Source organism: Hemibagrus wyckioides, linkage group LG28, assembly GCF_019097595.1.
Source record: "Hemibagrus wyckioides isolate EC202008001 linkage group LG28, SWU_Hwy_1.0, whole genome shotgun sequence".
Lineage (NCBI taxonomy): Eukaryota > Metazoa > Chordata > Actinopteri > Siluriformes > Bagridae > Hemibagrus > Hemibagrus wyckioides.
The window spans coordinates 10,478,751-10,498,491 of record NC_080737.1 but is presented as its reverse complement, the minus strand read 5'-3'; the positions used below and the strand labels follow the sequence as shown (position 1 = coordinate 10,498,491).

The 19,741-nt window shown below is 40.3% G+C and overlaps 1 protein-coding gene across 4 annotated transcripts in view; it reads right to left on the bottom strand.

The window, feature by feature from the left end:
* scai (suppressor of cancer cell invasion) overlaps positions 1–19,741 on the bottom strand; it is a 50,891-nt gene that overhangs the window by 29,417 nt on the left and 1,733 nt on the right. For 3 of the 4 annotated variants that reach the window (XM_058383215.1, XM_058383216.1, XM_058383213.1), the window contains exon 3: positions 3,060–3,171. In XM_058383215.1, coding sequence (XP_058239198.1) covers positions 3,060–3,166 — 107 coding nt within the window. In that variant the 5' untranslated portion in view covers positions 3,167–3,171. Of the gene's footprint in view, positions 1–3,059; positions 3,172–9,686; positions 9,808–19,741 lie in introns of those variants that run through there. The other variant, XM_058383214.1, reaches the window with a different exon arrangement.

Below are 19,741 nucleotides of genomic sequence, written 5' to 3'. Positions count from 1 at the left end.
AGGTTAATGCGCCGTGCAACAAAGCAAAAATGGATCCGGAATGGTTTGATGAGCATAACAATGAGTTTGAGGTGTTGACTTGGCCTCCAAATTCCCCAGATCTCAATCGAGCATCTGTGGGATGTACTGGACAAACAAGTCCAATCTATGGAGGCCCCACCTGCAACTTACAGGATTTATAGGATCTACTGCTCTTGGTGCCAGATACCACAGCACACCTTCAGGGATCTAGTGGAGTCCATGCCTTGAGGGGTCAGGGCTGTTTTGGCAGCAAAAGAGGGGCCAACAAAATATTAGGCAGGTGGTCATAATGTTATGCCTGATCAGTGTATAATAGTTTATGAGTACCTAGTGGTTAACGTGGAATTTCATGACCAAATAAGTCTTTGATGTTACTGAAAATCACACTTTAATCAGTGGTTCTTGCCATGCAATGCAAGCATCAATATTATATTTTTATTACTAAAGTTTATTATTGTGGCAAACCCAACATATTGTTTTCATTGTAAAAGTATTATGTTGTGTTTTGTTTTAAACCTATAAATTGGTAGCCAAGCACCCAAGCTGCACAGGCACCCTAACATTATTCTACTTTTCCTTCTGACTAGGGTGTCTATGACAGCCTATAGAACCATCTGCTATAAAAGCTGGCAGTGTGAATCTGCAGCATTGGGCTTGTTACGGCCCAAATCCTTAGCTCAGTATGTTGAATATGTAAGAGAGAAGTAGCAGCAAAAGCCACCAGCACCACAAATCTAAGGAATCGCCTCAAATCACATCACCCTGCTGAATTTGTGAAGATTTAAAGGCATCCATAGCCACACATACTTCACGTCAGTTGCCAATATCACAGACTTCTGAACAGGTAGCAAAATATAAATGCGACAGTATGAAATGTTGCCCACTGACAGAAAAAGTATAACAAGATCCATTGCAAAGGAAATGTAGCCATTTAATACAGTGGGAAAAAAACAGCATATAAAGAAATTTTGACAGCCAATAAGAATTTGAATTTCAATTCTTACTGATTTCCAAAACAGCAATCTCATGAGAAGGATGATATTCTGAAGGATTTGCAAGAAATTGATTTTTATTCAGCCACCACAGACATGTGGTCCAGTGTAAATATGACCCCATACATGAGCTTAACAGTACAATATCTCACAGCTGACTGGACTCTAAAGTCAAACTACCTAAAGACAAGATACACCCAAGAGATCCATACAGCTGATATACTTGGAGAAACTCTTAAGTCTTAAGCAAACTTGGCTGGCACTGGCTAAATTTCTTTGGCCATAATCTCTATTTGGCTGTCACAAATACCATAGCAAGTGAGAAGAAATGCCCAATCCGTGCCCTAGGATTGTGTAGGAGTCTGGTAAATACTTTCAGTATGAGCAGGACAAAGAAAACAGACCTGAAAAAGGCACAGAGAACAACATCCCAATATCCCGCAACATAGTTTAGTTCTGGTGAGTGAATTATTTTTATTAATGTACAGTGAAACCTCGGGGCACGAACGTCCCCAATTACAGGCCAACCAGGTTACGTTCAAAAATTTGCCTACAATTTGTTCCTACGTGCGTCCATTTTTTTGGAGTAAGACCAGGGAACCACCATCCCAAGCCACCGCTATCAGGTAAACAAAGACACAAGTGCATAACCCAGCATCACTTTTGATCAGTCTTCGTTCGTGATCGTACATGTGCATAGTAGCTATGAACACCATTTTCCTCTTTTCTCGATATTATTTGTATTATACTATAAAAATAATTCCAGCATGGCCCCTAAGAAAGTGCACAGTGGTAGTGATAGTGGGAAGAAGGTGATAATGAAAGTAACCATCGAACTTAAGAAGAAAATTATAATATTTTATTATTATATTATATTATTATTACTATTATAGAAACAGAAAACATGGACATATAAAACCGACATCGCAGGATGTATCTGTCCTTGAGTCCATTAATGCAGCACTACAATCCGTTGCTGATTTCACAGATGTTCTGTCAGGGGAAATGTATGTGACAGTGTCTTCAATGAAGCCTTTGCTGGACCTTATAAAAGAAGAACTCTTATCCCCTGATCACAAGGACAAAAATCTTATAGAAAATATCTAGAAAAAATGTGTGCAATTCTTGAGGAAATGTATAGCCGAACAGAACTTCATCTATCTATCTATCTATCTATCTATCTATCTATCTATCTATCTATCTATCTATCTATCTATCTATCTATCTATCTATTTTTCTTAAAACTCCACATTATTTTCATGTATCAAACTAGTAATTATTTTAAAATTTCAGACTGGCTGTGTCAAGCCAAAATACAGAGTTTGTCATGACAAACTTTATGTGTCTAGTTATTATTCTTCTAAGACCAAAAATCTGTAAATGCTTCTCCTTCTGTCTTTCTAATAACAAACTTTCTATCCATCTACCATCTTCATCCAAAAAACCTGGCACAGAACTTCAGCATGTAGGGCATTAAGATTCTTTCTATTGTAACTTATTATAATTACAGTTTTTTTTTTATTACGGAAGCTCAAATTGGCCAAAATCCTATTAACTTCCATTAAAGATACTCTGTCCATGTTCTAAGAGAAACTGTGAGTGAGTGGGTTGGTCCAGATTTGCATGCACAGTGGGGTGACATCAAACTATATCAATATAAGCAGTACTGTCTCTTGGCTGAATGAAGAGAATTGTTATGGGTATTTTAGTGGTGCCATGTGCACCACAATACCCATAATGCAATTATGGGTAATCTAAATACGTCACATTATTTTATTAAAAACTTGAGTTTGCATTTACTATGGTTAATGAAATAGGTCAAATGAGCTATGCTTCAACACACACATGCACACAAGTAGCTCCCCCTACTGACTGTCATGTATAGGTGCATGTTGGTGTCTTTTGCACAGACAAGCACCATGTTTTCTCCATAAAACGTCAATTCTATAGTTAACATAACTAGCCTTATTTAAAAGTCACTCAGGATTTTTTTTCCTTTAGGGTTTTTGGATGTCAGTTCAGAAATACAAAGTACATCATACAGACCTCAGGCCGTTGAAGAGCTGCTTTGACTTGTCCAGTAGATAGCAGAAGTCTGTCACAGTTTTCCTCTCACCAAGTGGGATGTCATCATCAGCTCCCATCCCAGTCATGACAGCTGTGATATTAAAGGAGAGAAACTCACTTTCAGAGGAGACTGTCATCAAAGCATCAACGCTGGCTGTCAGACCATGCAGGCATGTGAGTCACTGGACACTACAGAGCTGTTGTGAAAGCAGCAAAAAATGATAAAGAAACTAAGCACAAGCTAGACTGCAGACTCTAGAAAGAAAGAAGGCAGATAGGCTGGAGTCTGGTTCTTGGTTGCCAGACGAATGGTGGTGGCCTTTCTGTGTCTGTATGTGAATGTTCAGTGTAAATCATGCTGATTTTGTTATCTGTAAGGCAATGTTTCTCCTTGATGACTGTGATGTCTAAAATGCTTTTACTCTTCAACCTAAAAATAATACAAAAAACAGAACATAGATAACTGATAAAAAAAGGGGGGGAGTGAAGAAGTATTTCAGCTTGTTGGGGCCTTAGTGATAGATAATAGCCGATTTATTCTTTTTTTGTAGTTTGTTTGGTTACCTGAGAAGTAACCTGAGAAGTTTGTTTGATTACTTTGAGAAGCTGTTGAGCTAGAAGATTCTTGATTGTTATCTTGATTGTGAGTTCCCTTTCAACCATAACTTATTATTTATTTATTTTATTTATTTTAGTGAGAAATGCTTGGTGATAATTTTAATTTGTCATGATACACGTAATCTGGAATACAACATTTTTGCCTCATTGTGCTTGCACACAAAAATCTTAGGTCTTGCGCCAATTGTACTAAAGATCAAAGGAAGATTATTTTAAGGATGGGTGGCATCCACAGGCACTAAATGTATATGTATCAGTGCTGCTTCAGAAAGTTTGGAGACACTTGCCAGTGAAATTACATGCTGATTTGTGCCTCCATAGCACACAGGCATAAATGGCTTACTGTGTATGCTTTGTATCCTAATGTTATGTTTAGATTTGAGTGTCCTTCAGCATAATGCATGATCCTCCTTCCCAAGTCTAACAGATACATTGTCTGTTTTGACCATCAGTAGTCAAAGCAGACACAAGTGATTATGGATGTTTAATGATTAAACCTGTCATGGACAGTACCTTTGCAAGAAATGTAATTTTTTTACATATGGCTCTTTAAAAATGATGTCTTATATAAAATATATTTAGACAGTAGAACAGATTCTGACTTCCAAACCAACAGGGATGACAGTCATCCAAGACTATGAAGAAACTGGAAGTTTGAAAGATTTCACCAGGCGATTAATAATGAACATCATTGTAGCTCAGATGTGTGAAAAGGAAGCGTAAGAGGCATGATATTAATTTCATGAATTTTTCATTTTTAGGAGGTGTTATGAATCATATAACAAACAATAATTGTGCTTTTTCAGGAGAGCTGTAAGCGAAGCAACAAAGGAGATTCATGCCCTTGAATCTGTGTCGCTCTTCCCTTCACTGGAACCATACTCAAAAAAGTTTGCATTGTAACTGTAGTGTAAAATAATGACAGTGTTTAGACTTTGGTCCTTTGATCTTTTGCATTTTATATATATATATACACACACACACACACATACATACATATATATACATATACATACATACATACACATATATATACACACACACACACACACATACATACATAAATACATACATATATATACATATACATACATACATATATACATATATATATACACACACACATACATAAATACATATATACATATATATATACACACACACATACATAAATACATACATATACATACATACACACACACATACATACATAAATACATACATATATATACATATACATACATACATACATATATACATATATACACTATATTGCCAAAAGTATTCGCTCACCCATCCAAATAATCAGAATCAGGTGTTCCAATCACTTCCATGGCCATAGGTGTATAAAATCAAGCACCTAGGCATGCAGACTGTTTTTACAAACATTTGTGAAAGAATGGGTCGCTGTCAGGAGCTCAGTGAATTCCGGCGTGGAACTGTGATAGGATGCCACCTGTGCAACAAATCCAGTCGTAAAATTTCCTCGCTCCTAAATATTCCACAGTCAGCTGTATTATAAGAACGTGGAAGTGTTTGGGAACGACAGCAACTCAGCCACGAAGTGGTAGGCCATGTAAACTGACGGAGCGGGGTCAGCGGATGCTGAGGCGCATAGTGTGAAGAGGTCGCCAACTTTCTGCAGAGTCAATCGCTACAGACCTCCAAACTTCATGTGGCCTTCAGATTAGTTCAAGAACAGTGCGCAGAGAGCTTCATGGAATGGGTTTCCATGGCCGAGCAGCTGCATCCAAGCCATACATCACCAAGTGCAATGCAAAGCGTCGGATGCAGTGGTGTAAAGCACGCCGCCACTGGACTCTAGAGCAGTGGAGACGCATTCTCTGGAGTGACGAATCGCGCTTCTCCATCTGGCAATCTGATGGACGAGTCTGGGTTTGGCGGTTGCCAGGAGAACGGTACTTGTCTGACTGCATTGTGCCAAGTGTAAAGTTTGGTGGAGGGGGGATTATGGTGTGGGGTTGTTTTTCAGGAGCTGGGCTTGGCCCCTTAGTTCCAGTGAAAGGAACTCTGAATGCTTCAGCATACCAAGACATTTTGGACAATTCCATGCTCCCAACTTTGTGGGAACTTTGGAGCTGGCCCCTTCCTCTTCCAACATGACTGTGCACTAGTGCACAAAGCAACATCCATAAAGACATGGATGACAGAGTCTGGTGTGGATGAACTTGACTGGCCTGCACAGAGTCCTGACCTCAACCCGATAGAACACCTTTGGGATGAATTAGAGCGGAGACTGAGAGCCAGACCTTCTCGTCCAACATCAGTGTGTGACCTCACAAATGCGCTTCTGGAAGAATGGTCAAAAATTCCCATAAACACACTCCTAAACCTTGTGGACAGCCTTCCCAGAAGAGTTGAAGCTGTTATAGCTGCAAAGGATGGACCAACGTCATATTGAACCCTATGGATTAGGAATGGGATGTCACTTAAGTTCATTTGAGAGTCAAGGCAGGTGAGCGAATACTTTTGGCAATATAGTGTATATACACACACACATACATACATAAATACATACATATACATACATACATACACACACATACATACATATATACATATATACATACATACATACATACATACATATATATATATATATATATATATATATATATATACACACACACACATACACACACATACATACATACAGTATGTCACAAAAGTGAGTCACATTTATGTAAATATTTTATATCTTTTCATGTGACAACACTGAAGAAATGACACTCTGCTACAATGTAAAGTAGTGAGTGTACAGCCTGTATAACAGTGTAAATTTGCTGTCCCCTCAAAATAACTCAACCATTAATGTCTGAACCGTTGGCAATAAAAGTGAGTACACCCCCAAGTGGAAATGTCCAAATTGGGCCCAAAGTTTCAATATTTTGTGTGGCCACCATTATTTTTCAGCACTGCCTTAACCCTCTTGGGCATGGAGTTCACCAGAGCTTCACAGATTGCCACTGGAGTCCTCTTCCACTCCACCATGATATCACAGAGCTGATGGATCTTAGAGACCTTGCACTCTCCCACCTTCCATTTGAGGATGCCCCACAGATGCTCAATAGGGTCTAGGTCTGGAGATATGCTTGGCCAGTCCATCACCTTTGCCCTCATCTTCTTTAGCAAGGCAGTGGTCATCTTGGAGTTGTATTTGGGGTTGTTATCATGTTGGAATACTGCCCTGCAGCCCAGTCTCCGAAGGGAGGGGATCATGCTGTGCTTCAGTATGTCACAGTACATGTTGGCATTCATGGTTCCCTCAATGAACTGTAGCTCCCCAGTGCCAGCAGCACTCATGCAGGCCCAGACCATGACACCCCCACCACCACACTGTAGGAAAGACACACTTGTCTTTGTACTCCTCACCTGGTTGCCGCCACACATGCTTGACACCATCTGAACCAAATAAGTTGATCTTGGTCTCATCGGACCACAGGACATGGTTCCAGTAATCCATGTCCTTAGTCTGCTTGTCTTTAGCAACTTTAGTAGAGGCTTCCTTCTGGGACGACAGCCATGCAGACCAATTTGATGCAGCATCCGGCATATGGTCTGAGCACTGACAGGCTGACCCCCCACCCCTTCAACCTCTGCAGCAATGCTGGCAGCACTCATACATCTATTTCCCAAAGACGACCTCCAGATATGCACTCAACTTCTTTGGTCGACCATGGCGAGGCCTGCTCTGAGTGGAACCTGTCCTGTAAAACCACTGTATGGTCTTGCCCACCGTGCTGCAGCTCAGTTTCAGGGTCTTGGCAAGCTTCTTATAGCCTAGGCCATCTTTATGTAGAGCAACAATTCTTTTTTTCAGATCCTCAGAGAGTTATTTGCCATGAGGTGCCATGTTGAACATCCAGTGACCAGTATGAGAGAGTTTGAGAGCACCAAATTTAACACACCTGCTCCCCAGTCACCCCTGAGACCTTGTAACTCTAATGAGTCACATGACACCGGGGAGGGTAAATGGCTAATTGGGCCCAATTTGGACATTTCCACTTAGGGGTGTACTCACTTTTGTTGCCAAAGGCTTAGTCATTAATGGCTGTGTGTTGTGTGTTATGTTATATATATATATACATACTATATTGCCAAAAGTATTCGCTCACCCATCCAAATAATCAGAATCAGGTGTTCCAATCACTTCCATGGCCACAGGTGTATAAAATCAAGCACCTAGGCATGCAGACTGTTTTTACAAACACTTGTGAAAGAATGGGTCACTCTCAGGAGCTCAGTGAATTCCAGCGTGGAACTGTGATAGGATGCCACCTGTGCAACAAATCCAGTCGTGAAATTTCCTCGCTCCTAAATATTCCACAGTCAACTGTCAGCTGTATTATAAGAACGTGGAAGTGTTTGGGAATGACAGCAACTCAGCCACGAAGTGGTAGGCCATGTAAACTGACGGAGCGGGGTCAGCGGATGCTGAGACGCATAGTGCGAAGAGGTCGCCAACTTTCTGCAGAGTCAATTGCTACAGACATCCAAACTTCATGTGGCCTTCAGATTAGCTCAAGAACAGTGCGCAGAGAGCTTCATGGAATGGGTTTCCATGGCCGAGCAGCTGCATCCAAGCCATACATCTCCAAGCAGTGGAGACGTGTTCTCTGGAGTGACGAATCGCGCTTCTCCATCTGGCAATCTGATGGATGAACCTTAACCTTGTGGACAGCCTTCCCAGAAGAGTTGAAGCTGTTATAGCTCACAAAGGGTGGACCGACGTCATATTGAACCCTATGGATTAGGAATGGGATGTCACTTAAGTTCATATGCGAGTCAAGGCAGGTGAGCGAATACTTTTGGCAATATAGTTTATTTATATATATATATATATATATATATATATATATATATATATATATATATATATATATATATATATATACACACACACATACACACATTATATACTGTATATACACTTATGTATAAAATGTACTATATATACAATGTCTTAAATATAGTTATATCATAACAAGATTTATCAGAAACATTTGCTTGACACTATAGAGCTCCCCTTATCAATCACCAGCCCCCAAAACCCCACATCACCACCCCACCCCCCCAGGCCATGGAAACATTGTCCAGTATCAAACCGGTCCATGGTACAAAAAAGGTTGGGGAAACCTGGTCTATCACATAAAACCCCAATAAAGTACATTTACGTTTGTGGTTGCAATGTGACAAAATGTGGGAAAGCTCAAGGGCTATAAAGGCACTGTGTATGTATATACGACAATAACTTGATATTGTCAACAAGCACTGGTTGAGCAAAAAAGGCTTTCTTGAGTGGCATGTGAAGACTGCAATGTCAGCCCAAAACCCCCACTATATCCCAGAACAGAGTGGAGCTTAAAAGAGGGCCCACATTGCCAAGAACATTTGGTCTCACAGATGACCAGCAATCAGGTGATGAATGTATGGAGGCCATGTCTCTTTAACCACACCACTGATCCTGCCAGTCTTCCAGAAAATAAGAGAAACATTCCACTATTGTCAACAGATGCTCCATGTCCCACAGCAATCAGTGGATATTCTTCAAGTGGACACTCACTTCATGGACACTAAAGGACTGTTTAGGTAACAAATGTGAATTTTAAAAATACTTGAATTACAATAAGTGAGGCACTTCCCTTTTTTAGATTTTGCAAGACTTGACAATGATGTTTGAAGCAGAGGCTGCTTCAAACATCATTGTCAAGAAAAATGGAACACCGGTTTTAAAGACAAAGTCACCAGAGAGGCCACAGCCTCTGAAATATGCTTTGAATGAAGAGACTGACAATGCTGATGAGCCAAGTATTATCACAAAAGTAAGATTTCAGTAGTGTAATGATTTTCAAAGTAAACCAAAAATCAGCAGCTTGCATAATGTGTGTATGGATTACCTCTTATCCTTTTAACTAGTCAGTAATGGAACCAGTTTTTAATGAAAGTGTAGTACATTTTGTAACATACCGTTTCAAATATTAGTATTTAGCTCATCAACACTGTCTGCAGAGTGGTACAGTCTTCTCTTCTTGCTTTGCTGCATCTTCGCTCTCCACAACCAGCTGGAAGGAAAGCTGGGAGAGGCAATACATCATCTAGTGAAATTTCACAAGGTTTAACAAGAACATGTGATCTAATTCCAAATAATATTGTTCTTTTTTTTTTTAAACTAATGGCTTATACAGAGATTTGTGTCATTGTTTCAGACCTGCCAGAGGCTTGATGATCACCTCATAACCAATAAAAGAAACCCCTAGCCATATCTCCTGGCCACAGGGATTTCAAAAGATTTCAAAACAGATTTTCAGCTTCTACATAGTATTGGAGAGAAAGCTGTTTCCATGTCAGTCATGCACATCCTTGGGAGCATTTGCTGTTCAAGTCTCACTTTGTGTTTAGCGTGAAATATGATGATGCCCAGTCTAGCTTGTACACACTTTTGCCAAAAAAGTATGTACAATATTGATGTAGGCACAACAGAAAAAGTCCAAGAGTCAAAGAGTTGAGAGCAAGACTGTTGAACAAGAAGTAACTAACTTTTGTTCAGGTATCCTGGGAAAGGTTTGAGACTAAAACGTGGTCAATGTTATTTACAAATCTCAAGTTATTCTGGTTTAGAAGACATCTAAGAAAGGTCCGGGAGAATGTTCATATGTCGGATTTGTTCGCCTGACAAAGTGAGTCTTATACACCTTTAACACAAATATACAATGTAAAGCATAAAAAAACGATTCATGTTATTCATGTATGTCTACTATCTTTTCGCCTTGGTCCAATCTCTCATTTATTTTCACTTTTGTTTCCATGGTTAGTGCTTTGAGCTTCCTAGCAGTCCCCTCCACATCACCACTGCTTTTCCTCTTGCTTCCAGTCATCCTTGGCTCTAATTGAGCACTGTACTGTACACTATCGCACTGTACAGTAAGCACACAGCAGCACAACTGTGACAATGTCCAGCAGACACCTGAGCTATTTCCACTATTTGTTCGCATCTACAAATGTTCGGAATGTGAGGACCGTTCGTATATTTGAAAGTTTGCAACTCGAATGTTCATAAGTCAGGGACTTACTGTACCAAATACTGTAGTTTCTACAATTAGAACATTAACAGTCTAACATTTAGAAAGAAGTACTAAACTTATTACCAACACACAATCTCTCCAGATCAGCCAAGGAGAAGTAAAAGTTTAGACAATCCTTTCAGCCAGCTGAATTCTGATAGCAAATGAAAGACATATTTTAGGGGAAAATGGAAAATAGGGAAATAGTACAGCATTAATAAATATTAACCTTGATTATAGAGGGCATAGAATAGGGTTAAATACATAACAAAGAAACACCTTTTGGTGTTTTGAATATATAGGACATGATAATTAACACTCAGCAAATTGACCCTTGTAGGACACCTGTTCTCAAGTTTTATGAGACATAACTAGACACAGTGGAGAAGATGTAGAGGAGAGAAGGATGCCGGCAGGTATCAGTGGTCAGAAAAAACCCTCACAGACTCCATAAAACAGTACAAGGACAGAGGAGTACACTGAGCATCAGATTGCCCCTGACTTGCTGCAGCTAGAAATGATTCACATGTCATTTATTCCAGCTGCCACAGTACTGTGTAATACTAACCCATCTTTTTATCCAAGCAACACTGTACATCTATACATTATCAGCACTGGACATAATACAGCAATTTTACGAACGACTGCCAGCAGTACTGTTGGCTAGCAGGGTACAGGTGGAAACTGTGCTACTGTTGGGCAAAGGAGAAGAAGGAGAGAGGGAAGGCATCTCCAGAGGCAGGAGAGGAGGAAGGGTAGGAGTGTGGAGGGAAACTCCGAATGTTGTCACTATGCTGAAGGTAAAGGGAGAGAGCTGGCGGATATGTGTACAAAAGACCAAGTGGAAGGGCAGTAAGGCCAAGCATATTGGAGGTGGTTTCAAACTGTTCTATCATAGTGTAGATGGGAAGAGAAATGGTGTAGGGGTAATCCTGAAAGAAGAGTATTGTAAGAGTGTAGTGGAAGTGAAGAGAGTGTCTGACAGAGTTATGACTGTAAAGCTGGAAATTGAAGGGTCAGTGCATATGCCCCACAAGTGGGGTGAGTGAAGAAGGAGAAATAAGAAATTTGTGAGTTGAAGTAATAGAGTGTACCCAAGGAAGAAAGAGTGGTGATTGGAGCAGACTTCAGTGGGCATGTTGGCAAAGGAAACAGAGATGATGAGGAAGTGATGGGTAGGTACCATGTCAAGGAGAGGAATGTGGAAGGACAGATGGTAGCAGATTCTGCAAAAAGGTTGGAAATGGCAATGGTGAATACATATTTCAAGAAGAAGGAGAGCACAGTGTGACATATAAGAGTGGATGAAGGTGCACACAGGTGGACTATATCCTATGAAGGAGACTGTACAGTGGAGGCAGAAAAGACTGTAACTAGACAGCACTGGATGGTACTCTGTAGGATGACTTTGGAAGTGAAGATGAGGAGAAGAGCGCGGACTGAATCCAGGATCAGATGATGGATCAGATGGATGATCTGGAGACGTGCATCAGGAAGTGCAGGGAATTAGTAAGGATGAAATGAGGACAGCTATTAAGAGGATAAAGAGTGGAAAGGCAGTTGGCCCAGATGACACACCAGTGGAGTCATAGAGATGTTTAGAAGAGATGGCAGTGGAATTTTTAACCAGATTGTTTAACAAAATCTTGGAAAAGGATGAGAGGATGCTGGAGGAGTGGAGAAGTGTACTGGTACCGATGTTTAAGAGTATGGGAGATTCGCAGACCTGCAGTATCTACAGAGGGATAAGTTGTTCAGCCACACCATGAAGATATGGGAAAGAATAGTGGAGGATAGGCTGAGAGGAGAGGTCAGCAGTAAGATGTTTTCATGCCAAGAAAGAGCACCACAGATGCCATGTTTGTTTTGAGAATATTGATGGAGAAGAAGAAGGTGTGTGTTTGTGGATTTGTAGAAAGTGTACGACAGGGTCTCAAGGGAGGAGTTGTGGTATTGTATGAGGAAGTCAGGAGTGGCAGAGAAGTATGTTAGAGTGGTGCAGAATATGAGGACAGTATGACAACGGTAAGGTGTGCAGTAGGAATGATAGACTGGTTCAAGGTGGAAGTGGGATTGCATCAAGGATCAGCTCTTATCCCTTTCTTGTTTGAAATGGTGATGGACAGGTTGACAGATGAGATCAGACAGGAGCCCCCATGGACTATGATGTTCTCAGATGACACTGTGATCTGTGGTGAGAGTAGAGAAGAGGTTTAGATGAGCCTCCAGAGGTGGAGGTATGCACTAGAGAGGAAGGGGAATGAAAGGCAATGAGAGTGAGGGAAGCAGAATGGTGCACATGCATGGAGTGAAGAAGGTGGATGAGTTTAAATACTTGGGGTCAACTGTCCACAGTAATGGAGTGTGTGCTAGGAAAGTGAAGAAGAGAGTAAAGGTAGGGTGGAATGGGTGGAGAAGAGTGGCAGGAGTGATTTGTGTTAGAAAGGGGTCTGCAAGAGTTAAAGGGAAAATTTTCAAGACTGTGGTGAGACAGCTATGTTGTATGGTTTGGAGACGATGGCGCTGACAAAAAGGCAGAAGGCAGAAGGCAGAGATGAAGGTGGCAGAGTTGAAGATACTGCGATTTGCACTGGGAGTGACGAGGATGGACAGGATTAGAAATTAGTACATTAGAGGGACAGCACAAGTGGAACAATTTGGAGATAAAGTGAGAGAGGCTTTGAGAAGAGGATAATATTGGAAGAAAAATGCTGAGGATGGAGCCACCAGAAAAGCAGAGAAGAGGAAGGCCAAGGAGGAGGTTAATGGTTGTGGTGAGGAAAGACATGCAGGGGGGTTGGTGTGACAAAGAAATATGCAGAGAACAGATTGAGATGGAGAAAAATGATCTGCTGTGGTGACCCCTAAAGGGAGCAGCCGAAAGAAGAAGAAAATCTGTGGATAGTACTATATAAATAACTATTACACTGTATAGAACTACGGGCATTGGTGGCTCAGTGGTAGGTTTCTGGCCTACCATGCAGAAGGCCTGGGTTCAATTCCTAGCCAATGCCCAAACCCCAGCCACTGGATTCAGTGCTGGTCCCAAGCCCGGATAAAAATGGGAGGGTTGCGACAGGAAGGGCATCTGGCGTAAAACCTGTGCCAAGTTGTTGTGCAGACCAATAACTTATGGATTTCAAATGAAGCAGTCAAGGAGTGTTTAAAGTACAGATTTGCAGCTATAACAAAAAGTCTGCATTAACCATTTATGAATTACAGCCATTTTTTTTACATAGTCCTTCCATTTTCACAGGTTAAATGGTAATTGGCTGATTCACTGGTAAGCTGTTTCATGGCCATGTGTGGCCATTTCCTCATGTTACAAACAAAATAAGGAGATTAAAAAGGTCTGATTCCAAGTGTTGAATTTGCACTTAGCAGCTGTTCATGAGAACTCAAAATACAGTCAAAAAATATGAAGATGCAAGTGAAGGAGGCCATTGATAGGCTAAAAACAAAACAGACCTATCAAGGAGAAAATTTTGTAGTGAACAAAATGAACAAACTGGAACATTCTGGAATGCACTGGCTAGTTCACCAACACTAAAAGACCTGAAAGACCATAGAAGACAAAGTGAATATTGGCTGAACTCTTTCCTTGGTATTATCAAAGTGTACAATCAACAAACACCTTCACAAATGTTAATATAGAGGTAACACTCAAGAAAAAAACATCTAAAGAAGCCAGTTCTGCAAGAAGATCCTTTGAACAGATTAAACCAGGAGAAGGCCAATTGTGTTTATTTATTGTTGACTGACATAGCAGGCTAAATTGTAAGGTGTATAGAGCTATAATTCCTGCTTAGATTTATTCAAATTCTGCAAAACCGATAGAATAGCACTGTATAAAGATGGATAATAACCCAAAACATACTGCTAAAGCAACCCAAGAGCTTCTTAAAGCAATGAAATGTTTGTATGTTTTTAATGGAAATGGAATGTCTTTTAAACAGCAATCATCTGACCACAACTAAATTGAGCATGCTTTTTACTTACTGAAGACAAAACTAAAAGCAGAAAGATAAAAAAAAACAAGCAATGAAATTAATACTTTTACTTATGCTTGTTTAATGTTTGTCCAATTACTTTTGAAACTGTAAAACTTGTTAAACTGTGTAAAAAAAAGTGCTGTAATTTCTAAACAGTTAATCCAATATTTTTGTTAAAACCCTTGAATAAAAGCTGAAAATCTACATTTCTATCGCATTTTTATTGCTTCATTTTAAGAAGCAATCAAATTTGTACAGAATTATGAAAACTGTGTGACTGTGTACTTACTTTGTATTTTCTGACTGTCTATTCATACCATTTTTGTATTTTTACTTTTTGTTTTTCCAAAATTTTAATATTTTTTCCAGAGTGCACCTATGCAACAAGGCTGTCTTCAGAACTGCAAGGTGAAGTTCTGAAAGCTGCTTAATTCAAGTTGACATTCAGAGAGTTACTGCCACAAATGTAGAAGCCTACCTAAACTTGTCACATGTTGAGGTGATGGCGAGGCGCTGGAGTGGCACTGAATCAAGTTTCCCCATGATGAATCAAATGAGCTATCCTTCTCCTATGGTCATCATAACCTGCCAGAGAAAGGTGGGGACCTGTCGGAAACCACCATCCAAGTATCGCCATAAACTTATGCCTCAAAATATTTGCCACAGAAAAGGCAACCCCAAAAGGAACTGTGCTCCAGTGCAATGAATGCATGAGGGGTGCATAAAGCCTTTAAGGAAAAGGACCTCTTTCCCGATAGAACACCTTTGGGATAAATTAGAGCGGAGACTCTGTGCCAGGCCTTCTCGTCCAACATCAGTGCCTGACCTCACAAATGCACTTCTAGAGGAATGGTCAAAAATTCCCATAAACACACTCCTAAACCTTGTGGAAAACCTTCCCAGAAGAGTTGAAGCTGTTATAGCTGCAAAGGGCAGCCAACTCCATATCAAATTCATGTGCATGTAAAGGCAGACGTCCCAGTTTTGGAATGGCTCAGAGTCTCCGCTCTAATTCATCCCAAAGGTGTTCTATCGGGTTGAGGTCAGGACTCTGTGCAGGCCAGTCAATTTCCTCCACACCAAACTCACTCATCCATGTCTTTATGGACCTTGATTTGTGCACTGGTGTGCAGTCTTGTTGGAATAGGAAGGGGACATCCCCAAACTGTTCCCACAAACTTGGGAGCACTTGGGCCAAGTCCAAGCCCTGAAAAAAAAACACCTGAATTCAAGTATTTAGACTTTTGGCAATATAGTGTATATTGGTAAAGTGTAAAATTGTGCATGTAGTGCAAATTTTGCATTTGTGCGAAAGTCTGACTGAGGTAGTATGTGAGGTGGTGTTATTACAAAGTCCAGTGAAAGTCCAGAAAAGGGCCATGCTCTAGGTGTTGTCTTGGTTAAGGGCCCAAATGGCCTGTGGGAAGAAGCTTTCAAGGTAGGAAAGCGCTTCCCTAAATGCAACAGAGAAAAGAGTCTATTGTTGGAATGGCCTTGGTCCAGCACTACTTGCTGTACATAGACTCCAGGTCAGGGAGCTCATTGCGGATGGTATACTCAGCTAATCACACCACCCTCTGGAGAAACTCCAAACCAGGCTGTGATGCATTAGGATGCTCTCAATACTGCAGGTGTAGAAAGTCCTTAGCACCCATGAGCGCAGTTTAAAGTCCATCAAGCATCTGAGATGCGGGCCTTCTTCACCCCAGTGTTTATGTGTCAGGACCATGACAGGTCCTGCATGATGTGGACACCTAGATACCAATAACTGTCCACTCTCTCCACTTAGCTGCCGCTGATCATGAGTGGCTTGTAGTTCCTTTCCTGCTTCAACTTGATGATGATGGTGGAGTTGGAAGTGGCCACGCAGTCATAGGTGTACAGGGAGTATAGCAAGGGGCTCAGAACACAACCCTGAGGAGCACCAATGCTGAGGGCGAGGGAGGATGAGACATGATTACCCAGCCGTACAGTACGCAAAATGTAGTGAGTCCAGGGTGTCAAGTAGTTGATGCAAATGGCGGTAAATAAAATTGTCTGATGGGGTTATGGGGTGGCGGGCATCTAAAGAAGGTCCACCTTCAGTTAAGTCAATAATGCTCACATGATCATCAGGAGTCACAGTCCATTTAAGGGTGCTTATGAGGCCAACAAAACTTGTGGGCACCAAGCTGATTGTGGTTACTCAAGTCACAAGACCTCACTAGGATATTGGATCTATATCCGTAATCAATGATTTGGCTTTGTGTGCCTGAAAAGGTGCTTCAATGAGGTCAAAACCTCACTTCTGGCATCATCCATAAATCAAATTGGTGGAGATATATCTTGCCACCTATCCTCAGTATCTCACTGCCAGGAATGAGACCTTGAACAGCTTTCTCACAAAGTGATCAGTGTCTATGGATTGAAATATTTGCTCCAAAGCAAGTAGCAGTAAAAAATAATTTTAAAATCTTGTTTTTTGAAGCAATTCAGTGTTTTGGTAATGTTTGCCTAAACAACCACCAGTGACGTACTGTGAGCAAAAATTTCAGGTATGCTGCCAAGGCAAGCTGCTTGTAAGCTCATGCTGTGAGGTCAGGTGTGGTGCAGCAAATAATGTTGTAATCAAAGCTGCCCAACACAGCTGTGAGCACCCACTGTGCTAGCAGAATGGTTCAGCAGAGAATAAATAGGGCAAGGAGAGAACCTGCTCCTGCTATACTGAGCACTCTGTCAACATGTGCATGCTCTGCCGTATGTAGCTTCTGCTTCAACATTAATAATTTCAGTAAATAATCACTAATAACACCAGAGCATCCGTCTCCTTTTTGACAGCTGTGGCTCAGCCAGCAATTCCTCCTATTCAGATAAGCAACAGGAGGAGAACTTGGCTTCAAGCCTTTTTGTCATTTGCCGCTATATTGGCTGTGAGCATTCTTTCTTCTGCTGAGTTTCTTCATCATAGCTTTCAGCTGAGCCATATTTGACACTACACCATCTACTCACCTTGAGGCACTCAGGTTTGGGGTCTTGTCCATGAACATAACACATGGCTAACAGCATTCCTGGGACATGGTTCTCATATCATCTCCAATCTCATGAGTGTGATGTACCAGTATCAGCTTTACTGTGCAAGAAACGTCCGTTCAGACGACTGAGATCTTATGTAGTCCACAGAACAAGTCCTGCATATTACACTTTCTTTTTATGGAAACTTACTGTGAATAGTGGGGTCTGTAATGCTGTGAATCACCACTAAGAGTGCTATTCTGAGGGCAACACACTCAGCAATGCAGCAAAAAGGAGAAAGGAACATATTTGCACATAAATGCAAGTTAAAATGTGCATTAATGAAGCTAAATATTACTGAGATATGCTAATTGTTTGAGCTCAGATGTCTACTGTCTCTAAACAGCAACTGATGGAGCCAATGATTCAATTATTTCATGAGTAATTTGTTCTCAGGTATAACTGTGAAACTGGCTTGCTAGCAAGCTAACATCAGGTATGTCAGGCTGAACTAAAGAAATGCAAAAAAATCTTGTAACTGAAAAGAGTGGAGGATTTCTATATATATTTCTATTTGCATTAGAGTCCAAAAAACTTCTAAATACACATACAACAAAGTACTGTGATTTATTGCAGCTAATGGACAGTTTCTACTAAAAATGAGTGACTACAGGCATGAGTAACCTGGACATATCTTCCCCACAACAACAACAGCAACAACAACAACAACAACAACAATAATAATAATAATAATAATAATAAGCCAGTACTATTTTTTTGAAGGAACCTAGTCAAAAGTAAAAATCACAACAGCATAATGTTTCATGAGATGAGAACGAATTTAAAACTCATTAAAAGATTGGTATGATTAAAACTCATTCACCAGACTCTTCTTTTTTCTAGAAATGTCACTAAACCTCGCTCTATGCATACACATCAGTAGCTTTTAGATAGGATGGCTAGATTAGGATCCCTATAAACCACAGATGTCTAATTCTATTCTGCCATAGGCCAAACATGTCCATACACTCCTGTTGTGGGTGCACACACACACAAGGTTCTAAATGTCTGCCATTTTCTGAGTATACAGTATCTGATGAGTTATACAACTACCCCAACTGTCCTACTGACTATGTAGTGTAAAATCTTTAGAAATCTGACTTCAGAATTCACAAGATACAGCTGCTAAAATTACATACATACAGTGGCATAAAATTTAAATGACATGTAGGGACAACAACAATTTGGGCAATCATTATTGTTGCAATAGGTTTCTGTGATCAAACTTTCTACTTGCTACACTTCCTCATGAGGACTCATGAGTTCTATAGTAAGCTGTATTCTTTATTATTCTACAAAACCCCTAAAATGACATGGTGATACAGCTACATTTTAATGCTTTTGCATTCACTGACAAAACTCCAATGAAATATTTTGCATTCTCTCACAAGGATAATGTGATCATTTGTTTTTTGTTTTCCCAAGAATATTTCGAGCTCACTAGCAAAACCTTTGCATTCTCCTATCGTTGAGTTCGTACAAACAGTACTTCTGCTGCTCTGGCTGCAGGACTGTTGTTAAGCCAGTCCCTCTTCTTGGATGCATGGTAAATTTTTTGACCACAGCTTTTAGTCGCTTAGATCTAATAGTGGCAGAAAGCAAGCATCTAATTTTCTTAAAAAATATCATTATAAATTTAAATCACCATTCAGAGCATTTATGTGTATAGAGATATATTTAAGAAACGGCAAAATCTATCAAGTTTAAAGAGACATTATAATATATTAAGCCAAATAGCATGAATTGACTAAAAGAAATAAAAAACTATATTATTATTCCTTTTTATATAACTCTTGTCTATACTCACAATAAAGATAGAAGGCCTTCACAGAAGTTAAGTTATTATTAAAGCTAATGGGGACTAATTCTGAAGGTGGAATGTTCAACAAGCAAGGGTGTGACTGATGAAATATACATA